This window comes from Ciona robusta, chromosome 13 (genome assembly GCF_009617815.1).
Source record: "Ciona robusta chromosome 13, ASM961781v2".
NCBI lineage: Eukaryota > Metazoa > Chordata > Ascidiacea > Phlebobranchia > Cionidae > Ciona > Ciona robusta.
The window spans coordinates 1,230,639-1,249,934 of record NC_143247.1 but is presented as its reverse complement, the minus strand read 5'-3'; the positions used below and the strand labels follow the sequence as shown (position 1 = coordinate 1,249,934).

Below are 19,296 nucleotides of genomic sequence, written 5' to 3'. Positions count from 1 at the left end.
CAAAGCGTTTCATCTTAATGAATGAATGAATGTAACTTGCTTTATCCTCACGTGGCCAGGAAACGACAGTCGTTAAACACTGGTGTTCTGTTTCATACACCTCGTGCCTGTTTACGAGTTACCATGATTTTTTATGTGGGTATTTTTTAGGATTTTCTTTATTTTTTTATGTATGGCTGATAATTTGGACAACCCATTAGTGGCCTTTGGGGCACCCACATTGGTTCGGCATCAAGCATGAACATCGTTATTCTATGGTTATACGCAAAATAACGCGATAACGCTTCGCTGTGAGCTTTCCTCTTTGTAAATTAGAGCCTCTTATTTTTGTCTTTATCTTCAAAATTTTTTTTTATGTTTTTGATTTTAATTTGTAACTGCAAACTTTATGTATTAATAATTAAAATAAAAATACGATTGCTCCAATGTAAACCCGTTTAAATTTATTAAAACCTATGATAGTCGAGTACCTTCATACTTTAAATGGTAAATTTAATCTTTACTCCGAATATTTTCTAAGGCTAGACCCTAATTACTACCTATATACAATATCCATTATGCTCAAAGCCAAATTTCCAAAATCTAAATTTTGTAAGTTTTCATATTTTCTTACAGTTCTTAATGCATTTTAGGGTTGGAAAGATGGAACACCTTTTCCTCCTTTTTCTTGTCCCAAAAATAAAGAACATTAAAAGAGTTATTAAACCTTTTCCTCGTGGCTCACATAGAGTCGTTATTTGTTTAAAACACGATCAGGATATTTGGATATTATGTGCTAAAGTTGACCCGTATTCTCCCACCCTACTATATCTACTGTGTTATAATTTCATAACTTTCATAAACCGTTTTTAACTCTTTAAAACATGATCAGGATATTGTGACCCGTCTTCCCCACCCTACCGAATGTTATGTGTCCTGTCTATTGATTATTATGTGTCCCGTCTCCCCACCCTACTAATATATCTTGTATTACACGGTAAAATAAGACTTAAGTATATTCATGCTGTTTTATTGTAACACCAGCGTGGTAATTTACACATTGGCTGGTCTGATGGCTTCAGTTGTCTATTCACGCAAAACAAATTCCGGGAATTCGTCGTCCATGGCTGCAGCTGAAAATAAATATTTAGGGGAGGGGTAAGATGGGACATATTTTAGGCTGGGGTAAGGTGGGACATATTTTCATTCTATTTTCTCGTCCCATTTGGTAGTAAACAGAGAACATTTAAATAGTTATAAAACCGTATCAGGACTCCTATAAGCCGTTGTTAACCTTTTAAAGCATTTTATTGGATAATATGAGCTAAAGGTGTTCTATTTGGGATAAATTAGTTTTGTTTTGGAAAAAAAAATTGTACACATTACGAAAAAACTTTTATGTATGTATTCAATACGTAAAAAACTACCTATCACCAGTAAATTTTATAAAAACTTTTATTCAGTAAAAATATGTCTTGTAAACCTTATAACCAGTTAAGCCTATATCCAGTAAAACTGACATATTATATCATATCGGGGTGATTTTAATATAAATAATACTTAAAACCGGTATATAGTACGGTGGGGGAAGATGGGACACCTTTAGCACATAATATGCAAATATCCTGATCGCGTTTTAAACAATTAAGAACGGTCTATGGGAGTCGTGACCATACGGTTTAAAAGTTCTTTGAATGTTTTTTGTTTACTAAAATAGAATGAAAAACTATGAAACAAATAATAGTATTTGTAATAGCTTACCTTTTTCCATTTGACTAAAAGAGTCAGCAAGTAACCATCTGCGGCGGCGATCGCGACGACGACGACGTCTGTCCGACCAGTACCCTTGGGTTTCAGTGAGAACCAAAAGCCCGACGAGAAGTAGCAAGAGAAGCGCTGACTTGTTCATCTGAAATTTATAACAATTAAACATAAATGGCTCGTTTGTCTGCTAGGTGTAGCGACCACGCTTATTTTCTTCCAATTAAATGAAAATATTTTTTGAATTGTAAGCTTTTTAACAACTGTTGTTTTGTCGCTATTTTCTGTCCTTTTGTTTAACATTTTTCCAAATCTTCGCTACTGTAATCGAAGAAAAAAATAAAGTTACCACTATTATTAAACAACAGAATGACTTACGTTGTTGTCTTCTGAGAGAAGTGATGATAAGATGAAAAACTCAACGCTTTTTATATCGATCGCGCTAGTTATTAATCCTTTGTTTGTTTTTAATATCTAACGATATTTCTTAGAAAATCTAGTTCGTTTCTAAGATTCTGCACTGGCTCAATTTCTTGCAAACATGATGAAAAGCCTTTGAAACTTTTTTCTAAATTGAATTTAAATATGTTTTAACTGGAAGCGTGTTTTAACAACTGTTGTTTTGTCGCTATGTTTTGTATTTTCGTTTAAATATATTTCTAAAATCTTCGCTACCGCAAGCGAAAAGGCGAATTTAGGTATTATTACGTTATTAAATTGACCCAAAAGACAAAGTACCTTCAAAAAACAGTTTTTATTTTCAAAGTACCAAAAATACTTCTAAAGAACACTTTTTATGTTTTAGCTAAAATGCAAATGTAATATAATAACCTTTAAGTTAAGCAAGTAAAACGTTAAAAGAATTTGCAATTTAATTGAACAAGTGTGCAGTTAAGTTGCCAAAATTGCAATTCTTTAGGTATTTACACAAAACCGCATATAAGAGCACCACTTCGTAACCAAAAATTAAACATGTTCAAATGTAAAGCTGTTTATTCGTATTTTGTCACAACTTCAACAAACTTTTTAAGTTAAAAGGGTAATTTAAAAGACAACAAAAAACAAACAAAAAATTCAACAAAAAAATTTAGTTAATAAGGGTAATTTAAAAGTAAGATTTTTGTGAAACTGAAAATTAGGACCTAATGTGTATGATGCTACCAATACAGTGAGGAATACAATGTGCAAATCAACAACCTAGAAAGGTAGTGTTTTTATATATAGTACGGTGGGGGAAGATAAGACACCTTTAGCACATGATACCAGCGCCGTGGCGTAGTGGTTAGCGCGCCTGCCTCTAACCCAGGGGTAATGGGTTCAAGGCTCGTCGCTGCTACCATTGTGGGCGTATGTGTCCTTGAGCAAGACACTTAATGACTATTGCTCCAACCCAGTGGTCACTAATGGGTTGTCCAAATAACAGCCATACATAAAAATGAAAAAAAAAATCCCCCAAAAAATAATCACCCACAAAGTAACATACTTGGTAACTCGTAAGCTGGCGCGAGGTGCACACCCGTGTTATAACGACTGTCGTTTTCCGGCCACGCAAGGATAAAGTAAGTTACATTCATTCATTCATACCCGAGTATTATGATCGTGTTTTAAACAATTGAAAACGGTATGTTGGAGTCGGGGGGATACAGTTCTATGATTACTTAAATTTTCTTTGTTTGCTACCACATGTGACGAGAAAATAGAAGGAAAAGGTGTCCCATCTTCCCCTACCCTGCTATATGCTACGGTGGGGAAAGATAAGGCACCTTTAGCACATGATACCCGAGTATTCTGATCGTGATTTAAACAATTAAAAACGGTCTATGGGAGTCGTGGGAAGACGTGTTTTAAATGTTCTTTGCTTGCTACCAAATACGGTGAAAAATTCAAATATTTATAAATCTGTATCCTCATAACCCCCATAGAACGTTGTTAATTGTTTAAAATATGATCAGGACGTTTGGATATTATGTGCTAAAAGTGTCCCATCTCCCCCACCCTACTATACCACAAAAAGCACCAATAGAATGAAACAATTACAAATTTTAACTGACTTGCATCTTGGTTAACTTATAGACGAAACGGGTGACGTTTACATTAATTTAAAGCTTTATTTTAATTAATTGATCAACGCGTCTTGGAAAATTTCGCGAGTTGATATATTTTCGCCCTGCCATATTGTGCATCACTTTACAAAACAGCAGATTGTTTAATATGATTTAATAATTTCCGCAACAGTTTCGTGTTACAGCAGCACGACGCAGCTTTAATTTATTTGCATGGTCTGGTAATTTTCCACTGTGCAGACTTTATCATATAGTAGTGTGGGGAAAGATGGGACACCTTGGGCACATAAAATTATAATTGTCCTAATGTTGTTTTAAACAATTAACAACGGTCTATGGGGATCGTGAGAACACGGTTTTATAATTCTTTGAATGTACTTCGTGTACTACCAAATGGGACAAGAAAATAGAAATAAAAGGTGTCCCATCTTCACCCACCCATCTATATTAGTGCGCGAAATACGAGACGGTTAAACAAAAAACGAATCTCCACAACTGTATAATTCATGTGTTATATAAACCCAACCAGTAAAAGTTGTTAGATTTGTTTATTAAGCAGTCTGGCAAAGTAGTTAGCGGATCATGATGCAACTAAAGTTATCAACAACACAAAAAATAACCAACAAATGAAAATCAATAATGACCCACAAAGTAACATACATGGTAACTCGTAATCTGACACAGGGTGTATGAAACAGAACAACCGTGTTATAACGACTATCTGATAACGGTTTTGTGTTATACAGCTCCAATTTTATACGCAGGTATCATAAAATTTGTTGTTTGTTCATATTTAATTCGTGTTTTCGTTCTTGTTGCCTTCAGCAGGGAAAAAAGTAACAAACAGTTTTCAGTATAGTAGGGTTGGGGAAAATGGGACACTTATTCTTTTTTTTTTCTTGTCCCATTTAACAGTAAACAAAAAAATATTTAAAGAACTATAAAACTGTATCCTCACGACTCCTATAGACCGTTGTTAATTGTTTAAAACTCCATCAAGATATTTGGTTATTATGAGCTATAGAAGTGTCCCATATTCCCCCACCCTACTATATACCTAACCAAATGCCTAAAAAACTTCAAATGTTGAATAGAATTATTCAGATAATTATCACTTGTATACCAGTCTCGTATTTCGCGCACTAAAGGCAGACACAATGGAAAATTACCAGACCATACAAATAAATTAAAGCTGTGTTGTGCTGTTGTAACACGAAACCGTTACGGAAGTTATTAAAACAAAAAGAAAGACCTGATGTTTTGTTTAAATGGCGCTACATTATGATGGCATGGAAACTCTTTGAGTAGATGTAACTGTTTAAGCACACTTTCGTTTCTATTAGAAGTTTAACATGATAATGATTTTAAACATAAATGGCTCGTTTGTCTCTAGGTGTAGCGACCACGCTTATTTTCTTCCAATTAAATGTAAATATGTTTTTAACCGTAAGCGTGTTTTAACAACTGTTGTTTTGTCGCTATATCCTGATTTTTCGTTTAAAATATTTCTAAATCTTCGCTACCGTAATCGAAGAGACAAATTACGTTTTTTTTATTATAGCTCAAACGTTTGCTATATGACACCTACTGGTTAAATTCAACTTAAATAATATCATAACATCGGCATCTAAACAAACATTATAACAAACTTGTCAAATAAGGCAAATTTAGGATACAAATTCACAAAACTTTGTTCCGTACATATATATATATATATATATATATACAGTAGGGTGGGGGAAGATTAGACACGTTTAACATATAATATACAAATATCCTGATGGTGTTTTAAATAATTAACAACGGTCTATGGGAGTCGTAAGGAAACCGTTTTATAATTATTTGAATGTGCTGTTTCAAACATAAAATGAGACGTAAAAATAGAAGTAAAAAAGTGTCCCATCTCTCCCCAACCTACTATATATATGTGTACTGGTCGGAAATTCAAGCCAGGACCGAATCTGATAAATTAAACACATTTTTTCAAAAACTTTAGTAATTGAAACAAACGAACAATCATTGAATAACCACCGAATTAGAAATAGAGTCTGTCACAGATTTTAACAAAACTTCACGGTATAAAAACTATGTTATAGGGTGGGGAAATATGGGACACATTTAGCACATAAAATCCAAATATCCTGATCTTGTTTTAAAATTTACTAACGGTCCATAAAAGTCGTGAGGATACGGTTTTATAATTCTACAAATGTTCTTAGTATACTACCAAAATGGAACGAGAAAATATAATCGAAATTTGTCCCATATTACCCCACCCTTTTATATTTAAACAGTCAAAGTAAATGAACGGAAGGTATTCTGCTTGTTGTCGTTGTTTTAATACTGCTGCCTGACGTCGCGGCACAGTGGTGTAAGAAAACTTGCCCTTTTTCCGCTTTCTGGTTAAAGCGTCTTCTGCCTGTAATTCAGAGGTAACGGGTTCAAGGCTTGTTGCTGCTACTATTGTAGGCGTATGTGTTCTTGGGTAAGACACTTAACGGCAATTACTTCAACCCAGTGGTCACTGACGGGTTGTTCAAATTATCAGACATACATGAAAAAATCCAAAAAAATAATAAGTTACTCTAATTTTAACATTCGAAAATAAATTGATTACAATGCTTTTACAGCCAGATTTACTAAGTATTCCATAATATACGTTGTGCGTATTGTTTTTCACACTTTTTGTGCTTACGTTGCTGTCACTTATATCCTCTTAAATACGTATTAGTTCTGTCTAAATATATTGTTATGACGTCACACCCGTGTTTTTTTTTGTAAACAGCTTCCGTCGAATTATTACTAACTGCAACAACATTAGGTTTTATAGTAAATACACCACTAGGTAAAATGATTAAATTTAAAGCAGTTTTTGTTTCAGTAGTGTTAATACATTGTAACTAATCAAGGTTTTAGCAATTTGTAAACTTTGCAAAAAAATAAGTATGATGTTTATTAGTGTTATGCTATTATTGTTGCTTAACAATGCCTTTGCTGGTAAGTGTATTCAGCTAATTTTAGTTTCATTTTACTGATGTTTTCACCCGAAATTGCAGAAAAACTTAAATTCCAAAGAGGCACAACGGAAGATTTTTCTTATTCCTTAACTTCTTCAAAGGCTAAACTGACCGTTGGTCTAATGACATGTTTTAGTTCGCCACCAAAAAATGCTGCCGTCACTTTGGTCAGGCCGACTGATGCATCGTTGCAGCACAGATTCAAAGCAAAAGTTTTGCAGATATTTTCCGACAGCTTAATTATAGAATTAGAAAGAGTTGACGTACATTCTTCTTGGGAGTGGATCGAACTTAAAATTGAATGGGTTGTTTATTTAGGTAAGTTTTTGTGAGTAAAATTTTGTACTAAATATAATACATGAATGAACGTAACTTGCTTTATCCTCGCGTGGCCGGAAAAATACAGTCGTTATAACACAGGTGTTCTGTTTCATACACCTCGTGCCAGCTCGCGATTTACAATGTATGTTACTTTGTAGGTGATTATTTTTCTGTTTTTTATTTTATTTTTATGTATAGCTAATATTTTTACCTACAAAGTTACACACGTGGTAACTCGTAAGCTGGCCCGAGGTGTGTGAAACAGAACACCCGTGTGATAACGACTGTCGCTTTGCGGCCACGCGAGGATAAAGCAAATTACACTCATTCAATTTTTATTATACTGAACTAACTTTCGTGTACTTAATCATTTTAGAAAACGCCGGTTCGGATTGGTTTGAAGCCAGCAATGGTTTATTATACAAGTATATTCCAATTCGTATGAACTATGAAAAGGCAAAAACTGAGTGCAAAAAGGTTGGAGCTTGGGTGGTCGTACATGCTTCCACTAATGAAACTGTACTTACGTGAGTAACTTATTATAACGTTAAAATATATAAGTTTCACGGTGGCCGTGGCAAAGTGGTTAACCCAGAGGTAATAGGTTCAAGGTTTGTCGCTGCTACCATTGTGGGCGTATGTGTGTTTGGGCAAGACGCTTATCGGCAATTGGTCCAAAAAAGAGATCACTAATAAGTTGTCTGAAGACTCTAAACTATCGGCCACACATGCAAAAAAATCCGCAAAAAAATAATCACTCACAAAGTAACATACATGGTAACTCGAAAGCTGGCACGAGGTGTATGAAACAGAACACGTATGTTTAACGACTGTCGTTTTCCGGCCACGCGAGGATAAAGCAAGTTACATTCATTCATATTTTAGTAACGATGGTTTTACAGGCAAATGCACAACGAACTCGTGACTGCAATTAAGTTAAGGTATTGGCTCGGTTTGACTAGAAGAGACGGAGATCAGGACTGGCTGTGGGGAGATGGAACTCCACTTGGAGAAAATACACGCTGGGCAACATTTGAGCCAAATAACTTACATTCTGCTGACGAATTTTGTGTCCTTGGCGGATATTCTCTAACAAGCGAAATTTCGACTCATTGGGCAGATGTTAACTGCAATACTCTGCAAGCCGTTTTATGCGAAAGACCAAAATAATTGTGTTATATTTCAATATATAGTAGGGTGGGGGAAAATGGGACAACTTTTCATTTTATTTTTTCGTCCTATTATTTGTTAGTAAACAAAAAACATTTAAAGAATTATAAAACGTATCCTCACGACTCCCATAGACTGTTGTTTAAAACACGATCAAGATATTTGGATATTATGTGCTAAAGGTGTCCGATCTTACCCCAGAGTACCATACATAGTGTTTCTGTAATTTAAATCTACATAGATTTGATAAGCCCACCTCGTTACCGTATAAATTGACCAGTTAGATGGGACTTTTCATTCTATTTTCTCGTCCAATTTAGTGGTAAACGAAGAACATTCAAAGAATTATAAAACCGTATCCTCACGACTCCCATAGACCGTTGTTAATTGTTTAAAACACGATCACGATATTTGGATATTATGCGCTAAATGTGTCGTATCCTCCCCCACCCTACTATATATATGTTATTTGGGGGTGATCGCTTTTATTCGTTTTCAAGACTTATCAATCGAATGTAAAACTGTAATACCCTGACTGTTCATACTCTGTATAGTATATTAAAACTACAGCTATATTAACATTAAATCATGCAGTGAACAAATTGTTTGCTTTTTAGTTTTTATTTATTTTCCGGGTACAAGAATTAGAACAAGGGTCCGACCGATCATTGTTCAGCACTACTTACGAATCGCAGCTTCGACGAGCCTAAAGGTATTATACACAGAACTTACAGGGATCATGGTATTTTCCCCGCCTTTGGTGACCTGTAAAATTAGTTTAGTAATAAATGAATGAATGTAATGTGCTTTATTCTCGCGTGGCCGGAAAACGACAGCCGTTATAACTCGGGTGTTTAGTTTCATATACCTTGTGCCAGCTGATGGTATATTTTGAACGAAAGGACAGGACATAGCGACAAAACAACAGTTGTTAAAACACACTTACAGTTGAAAACCTATTTACATTTAATTGGAAAAAAATAAGCGTGGTCGCTACACCTAGCAGACAAACGAGCCATTTATGTTTAACTATTATCAAGTTAAACTTCTAATAGAAACAAAAGTGTGCGTAAATAAAGTTGATTAGCTGTTAAAGTTGTTATTTAACTTTTAAATTCAAATTTAAACAGAAAAAATATGTCTTACCAAAATATTCCTATTCTTAATGTCAAAATTTTTAAACGTTTTTTAAAATAAAATTAAATTTTTTAAATGTTTTTTAAAATAAATGTTAAACTTACTGAAATACTTGACGACTGCATGGTCACAATGACATTACCGGCATTAGGTCTATCGCCTTGCGTTGCAACGAACATGTTGGTATTAATGTAAGACATCAGAGTGGGTGTAGCTCCGACACCTGAACACAGAATTTGTTTTATGTTTTATTGCTATTTGTGTTTTGTTTTGTAGGTTCCTTTTTTTGAAAAGGTTTAAATCTGCTAAAAATGCATGTGTGGTCATTAAATCGTTGTTTTATACGTGTTTTGTATCTGTTTAACAGCAGTTGCTAAATTGTATGCGTGTTCTGTCTATTTTGTGTAAATTTTCTGATGTGTACACTCTATAACAGGGTGGGAAAAAAATGGGACACCTTTTCATTCTATGTTTTTGTCTCATTTGGTAATAAACAAATTACCTAAACTAGGTTGGGGGAAGATGGGACACCTTTAGCACATAATATCTAAATATCCTGATCGTGTTTTAAACAATTAACAACGGCCTATGAGAGTCGTGAAGATACGGTTTTATAATTCTTTAAATATTTTTTGTTTACTACCAAATGGGACGAGAAAATAGGAAAAAGATGTCCCATCTTGCCCCACTGTAATATATAGTTTTTGGCGTCTATATAATTATCAATACCTGGTGGGGAGAACGAAAGATTGTTAACGAAGGTGATGAGGCCAGGTTGTGTTTTTCTGTCCTTTAAATTTGATACCATTGGATTGACTCTATTACCACGGAAGCCGACCACGCCGATTTTAGTATCTGTACTTCCAATGCTAAACTTTCTGCAAGAATATGACCAAGGTAAAAAATGAATGTAACTTGCTTTATTCTCGGGAGGACGAAAATGATAGTCGTTCAACACGGGTGTTTTGTTTCATACACCTTGTGCCAGCTTACGAGTTACCATGTATGTAACTTTGTGGGTGATTATATTATTGCGTTTTTTGTCTGGCTGATAAATTAGAGAACCCATTACATATAAGCCCACAATGGTAGCAGAGACGAGCCTTGAACCCATCACCTCTAGGTTATAGAGGCCAGCGAATTATAACCACTAAAAAAGAAGCAAGGCTTTTTAAGAATTTATCATATGGCAGGCAAACGAGCCGTTTATGTTTGATTATTACCAAGTTAAACCTTCAATAGAAACAAAACTGTGCGTAAACTCAAAACGTAAAGTGGGATAGATATTGTTTTATGGCAGGCAAACTACAAAAACAGCATTTTTTTGCATAACGTACATAGAGTCGTAAATTGCCGGTGTGTTTCGGCCCTACTGTTTTATAAACATTAAGTACTAAATTACCTGATCACGGCGGCAGTTATTTCTTTCAGTGTCTGCACAGAAGACGCACTAGTGCTGATTTCGATAGCGAAAACCACATCAAGAACAGCATTTTGTGGACAAAGAGCTGGAAATGATATATAGTAGGGTGGGGGAAGATGGGACACCTTTTTAATCTATTTTCTTCTCCAATTTGGTAGTAAACAAACATTAAAAAAATTTTAAAAAACTTTATCCTTACGGCTCCCACAGACCGTTGTTAATTGTTTAAAACACGATCAGGATATTTGGTTATTATGTTTGAAAAGTGTCCCATCTTCCCCCACCCTACTGTATCTTTAAATATATTAAAAGGCAGACATAAAAAGGCGATCTGCTGGTTAATTCTAATGACTAAAATATTATTATTAATATCTTTTATTTGGTACTTTGGTTACATTAGTGAAGACTTAAATATTTTAAAGGAAAAGTTATATGGTATGATTTTAGTTAAAACGTATTTTCTTCCAATTAAATGTAAATATGTTTTTAACTGTAAGCGTGTTTTAACAACTGTTGTTTTGTCGCTATATCCTGGCTTTTCGTTAAAAATTATTCTAAATCTTCGCTACCGTAATCGAAGACAATAAAATACTAAAAATTTTATATTATTATATAACTAACACAAGCTTAAAGTGTTATATTATATGCTTACGTATACAACGTGGTCCTCGGTTGGTAAATGAGGCACCAGTTCTGGCAGAGTTAAGTTCGCATGTGGTGTGTGTGGGACCCTCGGCATAAAAACCTGGATGAGATAAAAATAATGATATAGTAGAATGGGGCAAAATGGGACACATTTTTGTTTAATTTTTTCGCCAAATTTAGTCGTAAATAAAGAACATTCAAGGAGTTATAAAACAGTATCGTCACGACTCCCATGGACGGTTGTTATTTGTTTAAAACACGGTCAGGATATTTGGATATTATGTGCTAAAAGTCCCGCCTTCCCCCACTGTATTATATAATGATATTTAGGTTCGACAACCTTTTATTCTGTGGGAGTTATTCAAATGAATTAAAGTCTAAATTTATGCCCGAATGCGAAAAACCCTTTTCATTGAATGGGACGGGGAAGATGGGACAACTTTATCACATAATATCTAAATATCCTGACCATGTTTTTTAAACAATTAACAACGGTATATGGGAGTCGTGAAGATACGGTTTTATAATTCTTTAAATGTTCTTTGTTTCTTATCAAATGGGACGAGAAAATATAATAAAATGTTGTTCCAACTTTCCCCACCCTACTATACTGCTTGTAGCATTAATCTATATTTTGAGCTGTTTCACATGCGCCTAAAATGTATATATAGTAGGACTGGGGAAGGCGGGACACCTTTAGCACATAACATTTAAATATCCTGGTCGCATTTCAACAGTTTACCAACTGTTTATGGTAGTCGTGAGGATAGGGTTTTACAATTCGTTGAATGTTTTTCGTTTACTACCAAATGGGACGAGAAAAAAGAATGAAAAGGTGTCCCATCCCCCGTCTTACTATACATTGAAAATCTTACCTGAATTGCATTCGAACCAACATTCAGTGCCTGGTATTAGATTGTCATCAGGATTGGTGCAACTCTTTGTCCCGTTTCCTGGAGCTGGAACAGGTGTGCACTCAGGTAGCTCAGTGATTTCTGAAAGTCATTTTAAAAGGTTTGATATGCTGTGTTATAAATATAAAAGTATCTGTTTATAAACCATATGTGTGTGTATACACCTCATGCTCAAAGTTTGGTTTTAAAACGGTTTATGTGAATCAACAGGAATCTACTGTCTAATATTGAATTAATGTATGTATCTTGATTTATTTTCGCGCGGCTGAAAAACGGTGGTCGTTATAACACGGGTGTTCTGTTTCATACACCTCGTGCCTGCTTACGAGTTACCACGTATGTAACTTTGTGGGTAATCACTTTTTCGATTTTATTTGTGGGTGATCACTTTTTCGATGTATGGCTGATAATTTAGACAACCCATTAGTGACCACTGAAGGCAATTGTCGTTAAGTGTTTTCACATATAGGCCCACAATGATGGCAGGAAAGAGCCTTGAACCCAATACCTCTGGGTTAAATGAAAGCGCGCTAACCAACTGTGCTACGACGCCAAACATACACAGCATACGCACAACAACGATAGCAGCGAGCCTTGAACCCATTACCTCTGGGTTACAGTCAAGCGCGCTTACCACTTTTCCACGTCAAAACAACTTCGAACTTACCCATACAAGGATTATCAAATGCCTGGTTACAATAGTCCTCATCACAACAGCAAGTACACCTGTTAGGAGTATGAGACGCAGTTGTTCTGAATGGGACTCGGCATTGGGTTGGGTTCTAAACAAAATTAAGTGAAAATATTTAAATTTTTCCGTCATGTTATTATGATATTTACTTGGCCTAAAAAAAGTTTAAAAAAAAACTAAAAAAAAAATTTTTAACTTATTTTATTTTAAAGAACAAAATTTAAATTAATTAGGTTAATTTAGAGTTCTTTCTATTATGTTAAAAATACTTATTGGCCAAAATAGTATTTATTGAAAAAAAAATGTTTTAAAAGAAAAAAAAAAATTAAGTGAAACATTTGGAGTTATTTCCGTTATGTTACTGACACTTACTTGTCCAACTTGTACAGTGCATGACTGAGTCCTACTATTTTCCTTGCATCCCATAGTTAAAGTTGTGGATTGAAATTCGGCGTAACAAACCTTATAAAAATTGTAATCAATGTAAAATGTATATAAAATAAAATTTTGATAAAACTTTCGTTTCTAAGGCACATCTTCAAGAAATTAATTTTGTATTTTCAATTTCATACACCTCGTGCCCGTTTTCGAGTTACTACGATGTATAACTTTTTAGGTGATTGTTTTTTTCTCAATGGCAAAATTTTAACAACCCAATAGTGACCACTGGGTTGAAGCAAATGCTGTTAAGTATTGTTGTCAAGAACATACACGCACACAATAGTAGCGGCAAGCAGTAACTTTTGGGTTAATACAATATGTTCCACTACAGCAAACTTAATATTGTCGATTGGGGAAGATGGGACACTATTTCAATCTATTTTCTCATCCCATTTGTTAGCAAACAGCGATAACTTAAGGAATTATTAAGCCGTATTCCTACGACTCTCATAAAGACATAGACCGTTGGTAATTGTTAAAAACACGATCCGGACATTTAGATATTATGTGCTAAAGTGTCCCATTTTCCCTACTCTAGCATTTCCCATATTTTCCCACCTTATGCTACTATATACATTAGAGTGGGAAAGATAGGACACCCTTTTATTTTATTTTCTCGTCCCATTTGGTAGTAAACATAGAAAATATAAACACTTTAAAACCGTATCCTCACGACTCCCATATACCGTTAGTAATTGCTTAAAACACTGTCAGGATATTTAAAAATTATGTGCTAAAGGTGTCCCATTTTCCCCACCCTACTATACATCTACTTACATCAATAGGTTGTTTGCAGGTTATTTGTCTTCCTCGATCTAAACAATCCAGAAAATTTCTAGCGTTTTCACAAAACCAGCATTTCCGAAGCCCACCTTGTCCTGAGAGAATGAATGAATGAATGAATGAATGAATGAGAAAATGAATGTAACTTGCTTTATCGTCGCGTGGCCGGTAAACGACAGTCGTTATAACACGGGTGTTGTTTCAAACACCTCGTGCCAAATTAGGTAATCCTGTTTTATGTATGGCTGACAATTTGGACAACTCATTAGTGACCAATGAATTGGAGCAATTGCCATTAAGTGTCTTGCCCAAGGACACATATATACGCCTAAAAAGGTAGATAAAAACAGAAAAAACCCTAGAAAATACACGAACTGTATTTTAGCCAGCCGACTCAAATTAATTTCGAGTATTTTCTAGATGTCGGTCGACTAAATTCCTGTGCATTACTGATTTTAGAAATTAAACGTTAAAAAAGAAAATGGACGTTAAAATAGAAATAGTATAAAGGAACTTACCTGCTACCAAAGATATAGCAAAAATTGCCAAAACCGAAATCTGCAAAAAGGTTGTCATCTTGGTACAGTTGTTGATATGTTGTATCAAAACGTTGATGGTTGCTGTTCTGATTTGTTGCGCTTATATATTGTATTGAATTCAAATAAAGAATCCGCTTTGAATGATAAATTAGCTTAATTATGCAACCCGTCAACCGCCGCTTATTTGCGTAGTGAATTGGAATATTTTAATTCAATGATGGATGAGGTACGTTGCAAGATTCTAACGCTGCAAAAAGCAATATGTAAATACGCCGGTGCATTTACTGCTGCTGTATTGCTGCATTAAACTGCGCATACTGCCTCTGTATGCAATTATATGATTGAAAAGGCCAATTCTTTTAAAAGCCGAATATTGTACGGGTCGCGTCCTAACGCACGCGTTTGTTTCTATTAAAGGTTTGAATAGACAAAACTTCGACATAAATGGCTCGTTTGTCTGCGTGTAGCGACCACGTTTATTTTTTCAATTTAATGTGAATATGTTTTTAACTGTAATCGTGTTTTAACAACTGTTGCTTTGTCGTTATATATTCTGTCTTTTCGTTTAAAATATTTCCAAGTCTTCGCGACCGTAATCAAAACACAAATAAAGTTATTATTTTTATTTAAACTATATGCTACAGTTTAAAAAAAAGGCATGAAAACTGATTAAATTAAGAGTCTCCATCGATTTTAAATAAACTATTCAATAAATTTTTAAAAGGAAACAAGCGTTTATAGCTTAAAAATTAGTCGTTCAGGCAAAATATGTAAATATTTATATTGTACTGTAGGGGAAGACCGGACACTTTTAGCACATAATATCCAAATATTCTGATCATTTTTTAAATCGTTAACAGTGGTCAATGGGAGCCGTGGGGATACGGTTTTGAAAGTCCTTGAAAGTTTTTTATTTACTACCAAATGGGACAAGAAATATAATGAAATAGTGTCCCATTTTCCCCACCCTACTATATGTAAAAATCATCATTAATATATAGTTAAACAATGACGCATAAAGTTACCTATGGGATAACTTTAGAAAACACCATGCGTGTTAAATCTATCACCGTTATTTCTTTCATAGCTACTACCATCGGGCGTGTATGTCGTCAAAATATTCCCAGTGGTTACTAATCGATTGTCAAATTTATCAGTATTACATAAAAAATTGAAAAAATACCAAAAAAATAAATACCCTCAATTAAGTAGCATATATACTCGATAAGTTGGCACAGAATACCTGTGTTATAACGACTGTCGTTTTCCGGCCACGAGAATAAAGTATAAATGAATGAATGAATGAATGTAACTTACTTTATCCTCGCGTGGCCGGAAAACGACAGTCGTTATAACATAGGTGTTCTGTTTCATACACCTCGTGCCAGCTTACGAGTTACCATGTATGTTACTTTGTGGGTAATTATTATTTTTTTTTTTTATATATGGCTGATAATTTGGACAACCCAATTAGATAATTTGGACAACCCATTAGACCACTGGGTTGGAGCAATTGTCCCTAAGTGTCTTGCCCAAGCACACATACGCCCACAATGGTAGCAGCGTCGAGCCTTTAACCCATTACATCTGGGTTACAGGCAGGCGCGCTAACCACTATGCGACGGCGCCAAAGTAAATACATTTATAAACATAGGATACTTATTTGTTCACCACGCCAATATTTGTGCTAAGTTACATCAAATTAGTTGAACACAGTGGTATAACTGGTAGATCCGACGCTGGTGGTCGATTCATCAATCCGTGGTTTGGGCTGGTTGTGGTCGGCGATTCAACACGAAGTATCATGTGGTTGTTGGTTCTGCTTTTTTTCGGAAAGCTGGGGAACCAATCGCCTTTGTAACCGGGTTGTCCGTTGCTCTGCGTCACTTTTTCTGTCTTTTGATAAAAAAAAGTAAATAAAAAGCATTATCACCCACACCCACAAAGTAACATACAGTAGGGTGGGAGAAGATGGGACACCTTTAGCACATAATATCTAAATGTCTTGATTGTATTTTAAACAATTAACAACGGTCTAGGGGAGTCGCGAGGATACGCTGTTATAATTATTGCATTTTCTTTGTTTACTACCAAATTGGGCGAGAAAATAGAATGAAAACGTGTCCCATCTTCCCCCAACCTACTATATACATGGTAACTCATAAGCTGGCATGAGGTATATGAAACAGAACACCTGTGTTATACCGAATGTAGTTTTCCGGCACGCAAAGATAATGAATGAATGAACCTAACTTGTTTTATCCTCGCGAGGTTGGTTAAAACACTATTAGGTCTTATTGCATGTTGTCTTTTAAAATAAAGATTTTAATTGAAGCCATAAATTTTATGTTTATCAATACACCATACACGAATGAGTGTAACTTGCTTTATCCTCGCGTGGCTGGAAAAATCCATTTATTATAACACGTATGTTTCATTTAATGTATACCTCGTGCCCGAGTTACCACGTGTATGCAAATTTGTAGATAATCGTTTTTATGTATGGCTGATAATTTGGACAACCCATTAGTAACCACTGGGTTGGAGCAATTGTCGTTAAGTGTCTTACCCAAGGACACATACGCCCACAATGTTAGCAGCGTCGAGCCTTGAACCCATTACCTCTGGATTAGAGGCAGACTTTTTCCAAACATCCTGATCGTGTTTTAAACAATTAACAACAGTCTATGGGAGTCGTAAGGATACGGTTTTATAATTCTATGAATGTTCTTTGTTTACTACCAAATGGTTTGTGAAACTAGTATGAAAAGGTGTGTCATCTTCCCCCACCTTACTATAAATAAATACGTTTGGTGTATATTACATTTTCGCCTTACCGTTGTGCTGTAACTTGAAGCTAACCAAGTGTACACCCAATTCTGTGATGGAAACACGATGGTTTTACGACAGTAGTTATAAACTACGTCGTACATAGCTTTATCTGCAATATCCACCAATTGACCGCCATTGTCAGTGCAGTATTTTGATGCTGTATTTAAATTGATGTTTCGTGCATACGAAGCATCCGGGAACCAAAGGATCAGATTCTGATAAATCATTCCGTTACCTGTAAAAAAAAACGAATCTATAAAGACTGAAGTGTGGTATATGGGACACTTTTAGCACATAATATTCAAATACCCTGATCGTGTATTAAACAATTAACAACGGTCTATGGGAGTTGTGAGGATACGTTTTGTTATTCTTTGGTTTTTCTTTGTTAACTTCAAAATAAGACGATGAATTAGAATAAAAAGGTGTTTCACTTTCCCCCACCCTACTATATATTATTTCCCTTATAGTAGTATAGGGAAGGTTGGGACACTTTTTCATTCTATTTTCTTGACTCATTTGATAGTAAACAAAAAAAACCTACAAAAATATAAAACAGTATTCTAACGAAACTTATAAATCGTTGTTAGTTGTTTAAAATATGATCGGGATACTTGGATATTTTGTGCTAAAGGTGTCCCGTCTTCTTCCATAATACATGTTTTATTTTACTAATTAAATAACAAGCCAAGTTATTTTATATCAATGGTGATCATGAAAACGGTTAACGAACGTTCTTTTACGGGTCGTGTCTTTAGACACTTGAAATAAATTAAACACAGCAAATGGCCTGTTTGTCTGCTAGGTGTAGCGACCACGCTTATTTTCTTCCAATTAAATGAAAATATGTTTTAAACTGTAAGCGTGTTTTAACAACTGTTGTTTTGTCGCTATATCCTGTCTTTTCGTTTAAAATATTTCTAAAGTTTGGCTATACCATAATATAAAATCAAATTAAGTTTTTATTATACCTATATACAAGAGCCAATTCACAGTTAATACCGTATCCCACCCTGTAGCTTGATCAACTCGCTCCAATTGAATCAAACAGCTTCCTCTCTTAATTTCAAGAATGGTCACGTTGAACTTGTGGGGCAAAGACGGGTTGCTCGGTCTTGCTGTTGCGTGAACGTAATCAGGAACTTTGGGCAAGCACATCATATACCCTACTTGTGCTTTTGTTATTGCAGTTGAGGCACACGAAGAGAGTTCATAACTCCCCCTGTTAGTTAGTGGTTTGCCTGTTAAAAAATGTTGTTTTATAAGTGTAACTTCTTCAACCCAGTGGTCACTAATGGGTTGTCAACCCAGTGGTCACTAAAAAAAGAAAATAAAAAAGTATAAAAAAAATAATCACCCACAAATAACATACATGGTAACCCGTAAGCTGGCACGAGGTGTTAAACACGAGTGATGACGACTGTCGTTTTCCGGCCACGCGAGGTTAAAGTAAGTTACATTCATTCTGTGCCTTTTATTATGTCCTCAGACGGCAGGAAAACCACAGTCGTTATTCCACGGGTGTTTTGTTTCATACACCGCATGTCAGCTTATAAGTTACCAAGTATGTTACTTTGTGG

General features: G+C 35.0%; 4 protein-coding genes across 4 annotated transcripts; 1 reads left to right on the top strand and 3 right to left on the bottom strand.

Annotated features, from left to right (window-relative positions):
* Positions 1-993: 993 nt before the first annotated feature.
* LOC149725651 (uncharacterized) lies at positions 994-2,277 on the bottom strand. Its single transcript, XM_089891643.1, has 3 exons — positions 2,119-2,277; positions 1,741-1,888; positions 994-1,112 (listed from the first exon to the last, which is right to left on the bottom strand). Exons 2-3 carry the CDS (start codon positions 1,886-1,888, stop codon positions 1,066-1,068), a joined length of 195 nt encoding a protein of 64 aa, XP_089747769.1. The 5' UTR covers positions 2,119-2,277; the 3' UTR covers positions 994-1,065.
* A 4,337-nt stretch (positions 2,278-6,614) lies between these two features.
* Positions 6,615-8,921, top strand: LOC149725650 (asialoglycoprotein receptor 2-like). The gene is made up of 4 exons (XM_089891140.1): positions 6,615-6,800; positions 6,860-7,138; positions 7,518-7,668; positions 8,044-8,921. The coding sequence occupies exons 1-4, from the start codon at positions 6,749-6,751 to the stop codon at positions 8,309-8,311; spliced, it is 750 nt and encodes a 249-aa protein (XP_089747266.1). The 5' UTR covers positions 6,615-6,748; the 3' UTR covers positions 8,312-8,921.
* On the bottom strand, positions 8,914-15,017 carry LOC149725649 (uncharacterized). The gene is made up of 10 exons (XM_089891139.1): positions 14,864-15,017; positions 14,340-14,440; positions 13,494-13,583; positions 13,098-13,212; positions 12,392-12,511; positions 11,524-11,616; positions 10,851-10,956; positions 10,178-10,326; positions 9,553-9,671; positions 8,914-9,076 (listed from the first exon to the last, which is right to left on the bottom strand). The coding sequence occupies exons 1-10, from the start codon at positions 14,919-14,921 to the stop codon at positions 8,990-8,992; spliced, it is 1,038 nt and encodes a 345-aa protein (XP_089747265.1). The 5' UTR covers positions 14,922-15,017; the 3' UTR covers positions 8,914-8,989.
* Positions 15,018-16,386: 1,369 nt separating this feature from the next.
* Positions 16,387-18,166, bottom strand: LOC149725648 (uncharacterized). Its single transcript, XM_089891602.1, has 2 exons — positions 17,722-18,166; positions 16,387-16,780 (listed from the first exon to the last, which is right to left on the bottom strand). Exons 1-2 carry the CDS (start codon positions 17,941-17,943, stop codon positions 16,577-16,579), a joined length of 426 nt encoding a protein of 141 aa, XP_089747728.1. The 5' UTR covers positions 17,944-18,166; the 3' UTR covers positions 16,387-16,576.
* Between the last annotated feature and the right edge of the window lie 1,130 nt (positions 18,167-19,296).

Excerpts from the sequence above, each read along its gene's own strand:
- LOC149725651 (XM_089891643.1), bottom strand. The coding sequence starts at position 1,888 with ATGAACAAGTCAGCGCTTCTCTTGCTACTTCTCGTCGGGCTTTTGGTT. Across the intron at positions 1,113-1,740 it reads TTTTAGTCAAATGGAAAAAG|CTGCAGCCATGGACGACGAA; the intron begins GTAAGCTATTAC and ends ATTTATTTTCAG.
- LOC149725650 (XM_089891140.1), top strand. The coding sequence starts at position 6,749 with ATGATGTTTATTAGTGTTATGCTATTATTGTTGCTTAACAATGCCTTT. Across the intron at positions 6,801-6,859 it reads GCTTAACAATGCCTTTGCTG|AAAAACTTAAATTCCAAAGA; the intron begins GTAAGTGTATTC and ends CCGAAATTGCAG. Across the intron at positions 7,139-7,517 it reads TGAATGGGTTGTTTATTTAG|AAAACGCCGGTTCGGATTGG; the intron begins GTAAGTTTTTGT and ends TAATCATTTTAG.
- LOC149725649 (XM_089891139.1), bottom strand. The coding sequence starts at position 14,921 with ATGACAACCTTTTTGCAGATTTCGGTTTTGGCAATTTTTGCTATATCT. Across the intron at positions 10,957-11,523 it reads CCGAGGACCACGTTGTATAC|CTCTTTGTCCACAAAATGCT; the intron begins GTAAGCATATAA and ends TATCATTTCCAG. Across the intron at positions 9,077-9,552 it reads TGCAGTCGTCAAGTATTTCA|GTCACCAAAGGCGGGGAAAA; the intron begins GTAAGTTTAACA and ends CTAATTTTACAG.
- LOC149725648 (XM_089891602.1), bottom strand. The coding sequence starts at position 17,943 with ATGATTTATCAGAATCTGATCCTTTGGTTCCCGGATGCTTCGTATGCA. Across the intron at positions 16,781-17,721 it reads CTTCAAGTTACAGCACAACG|ACAGAAAAAGTGACGCAGAG; the intron begins GTAAGGCGAAAA and ends TTTTATCAAAAG.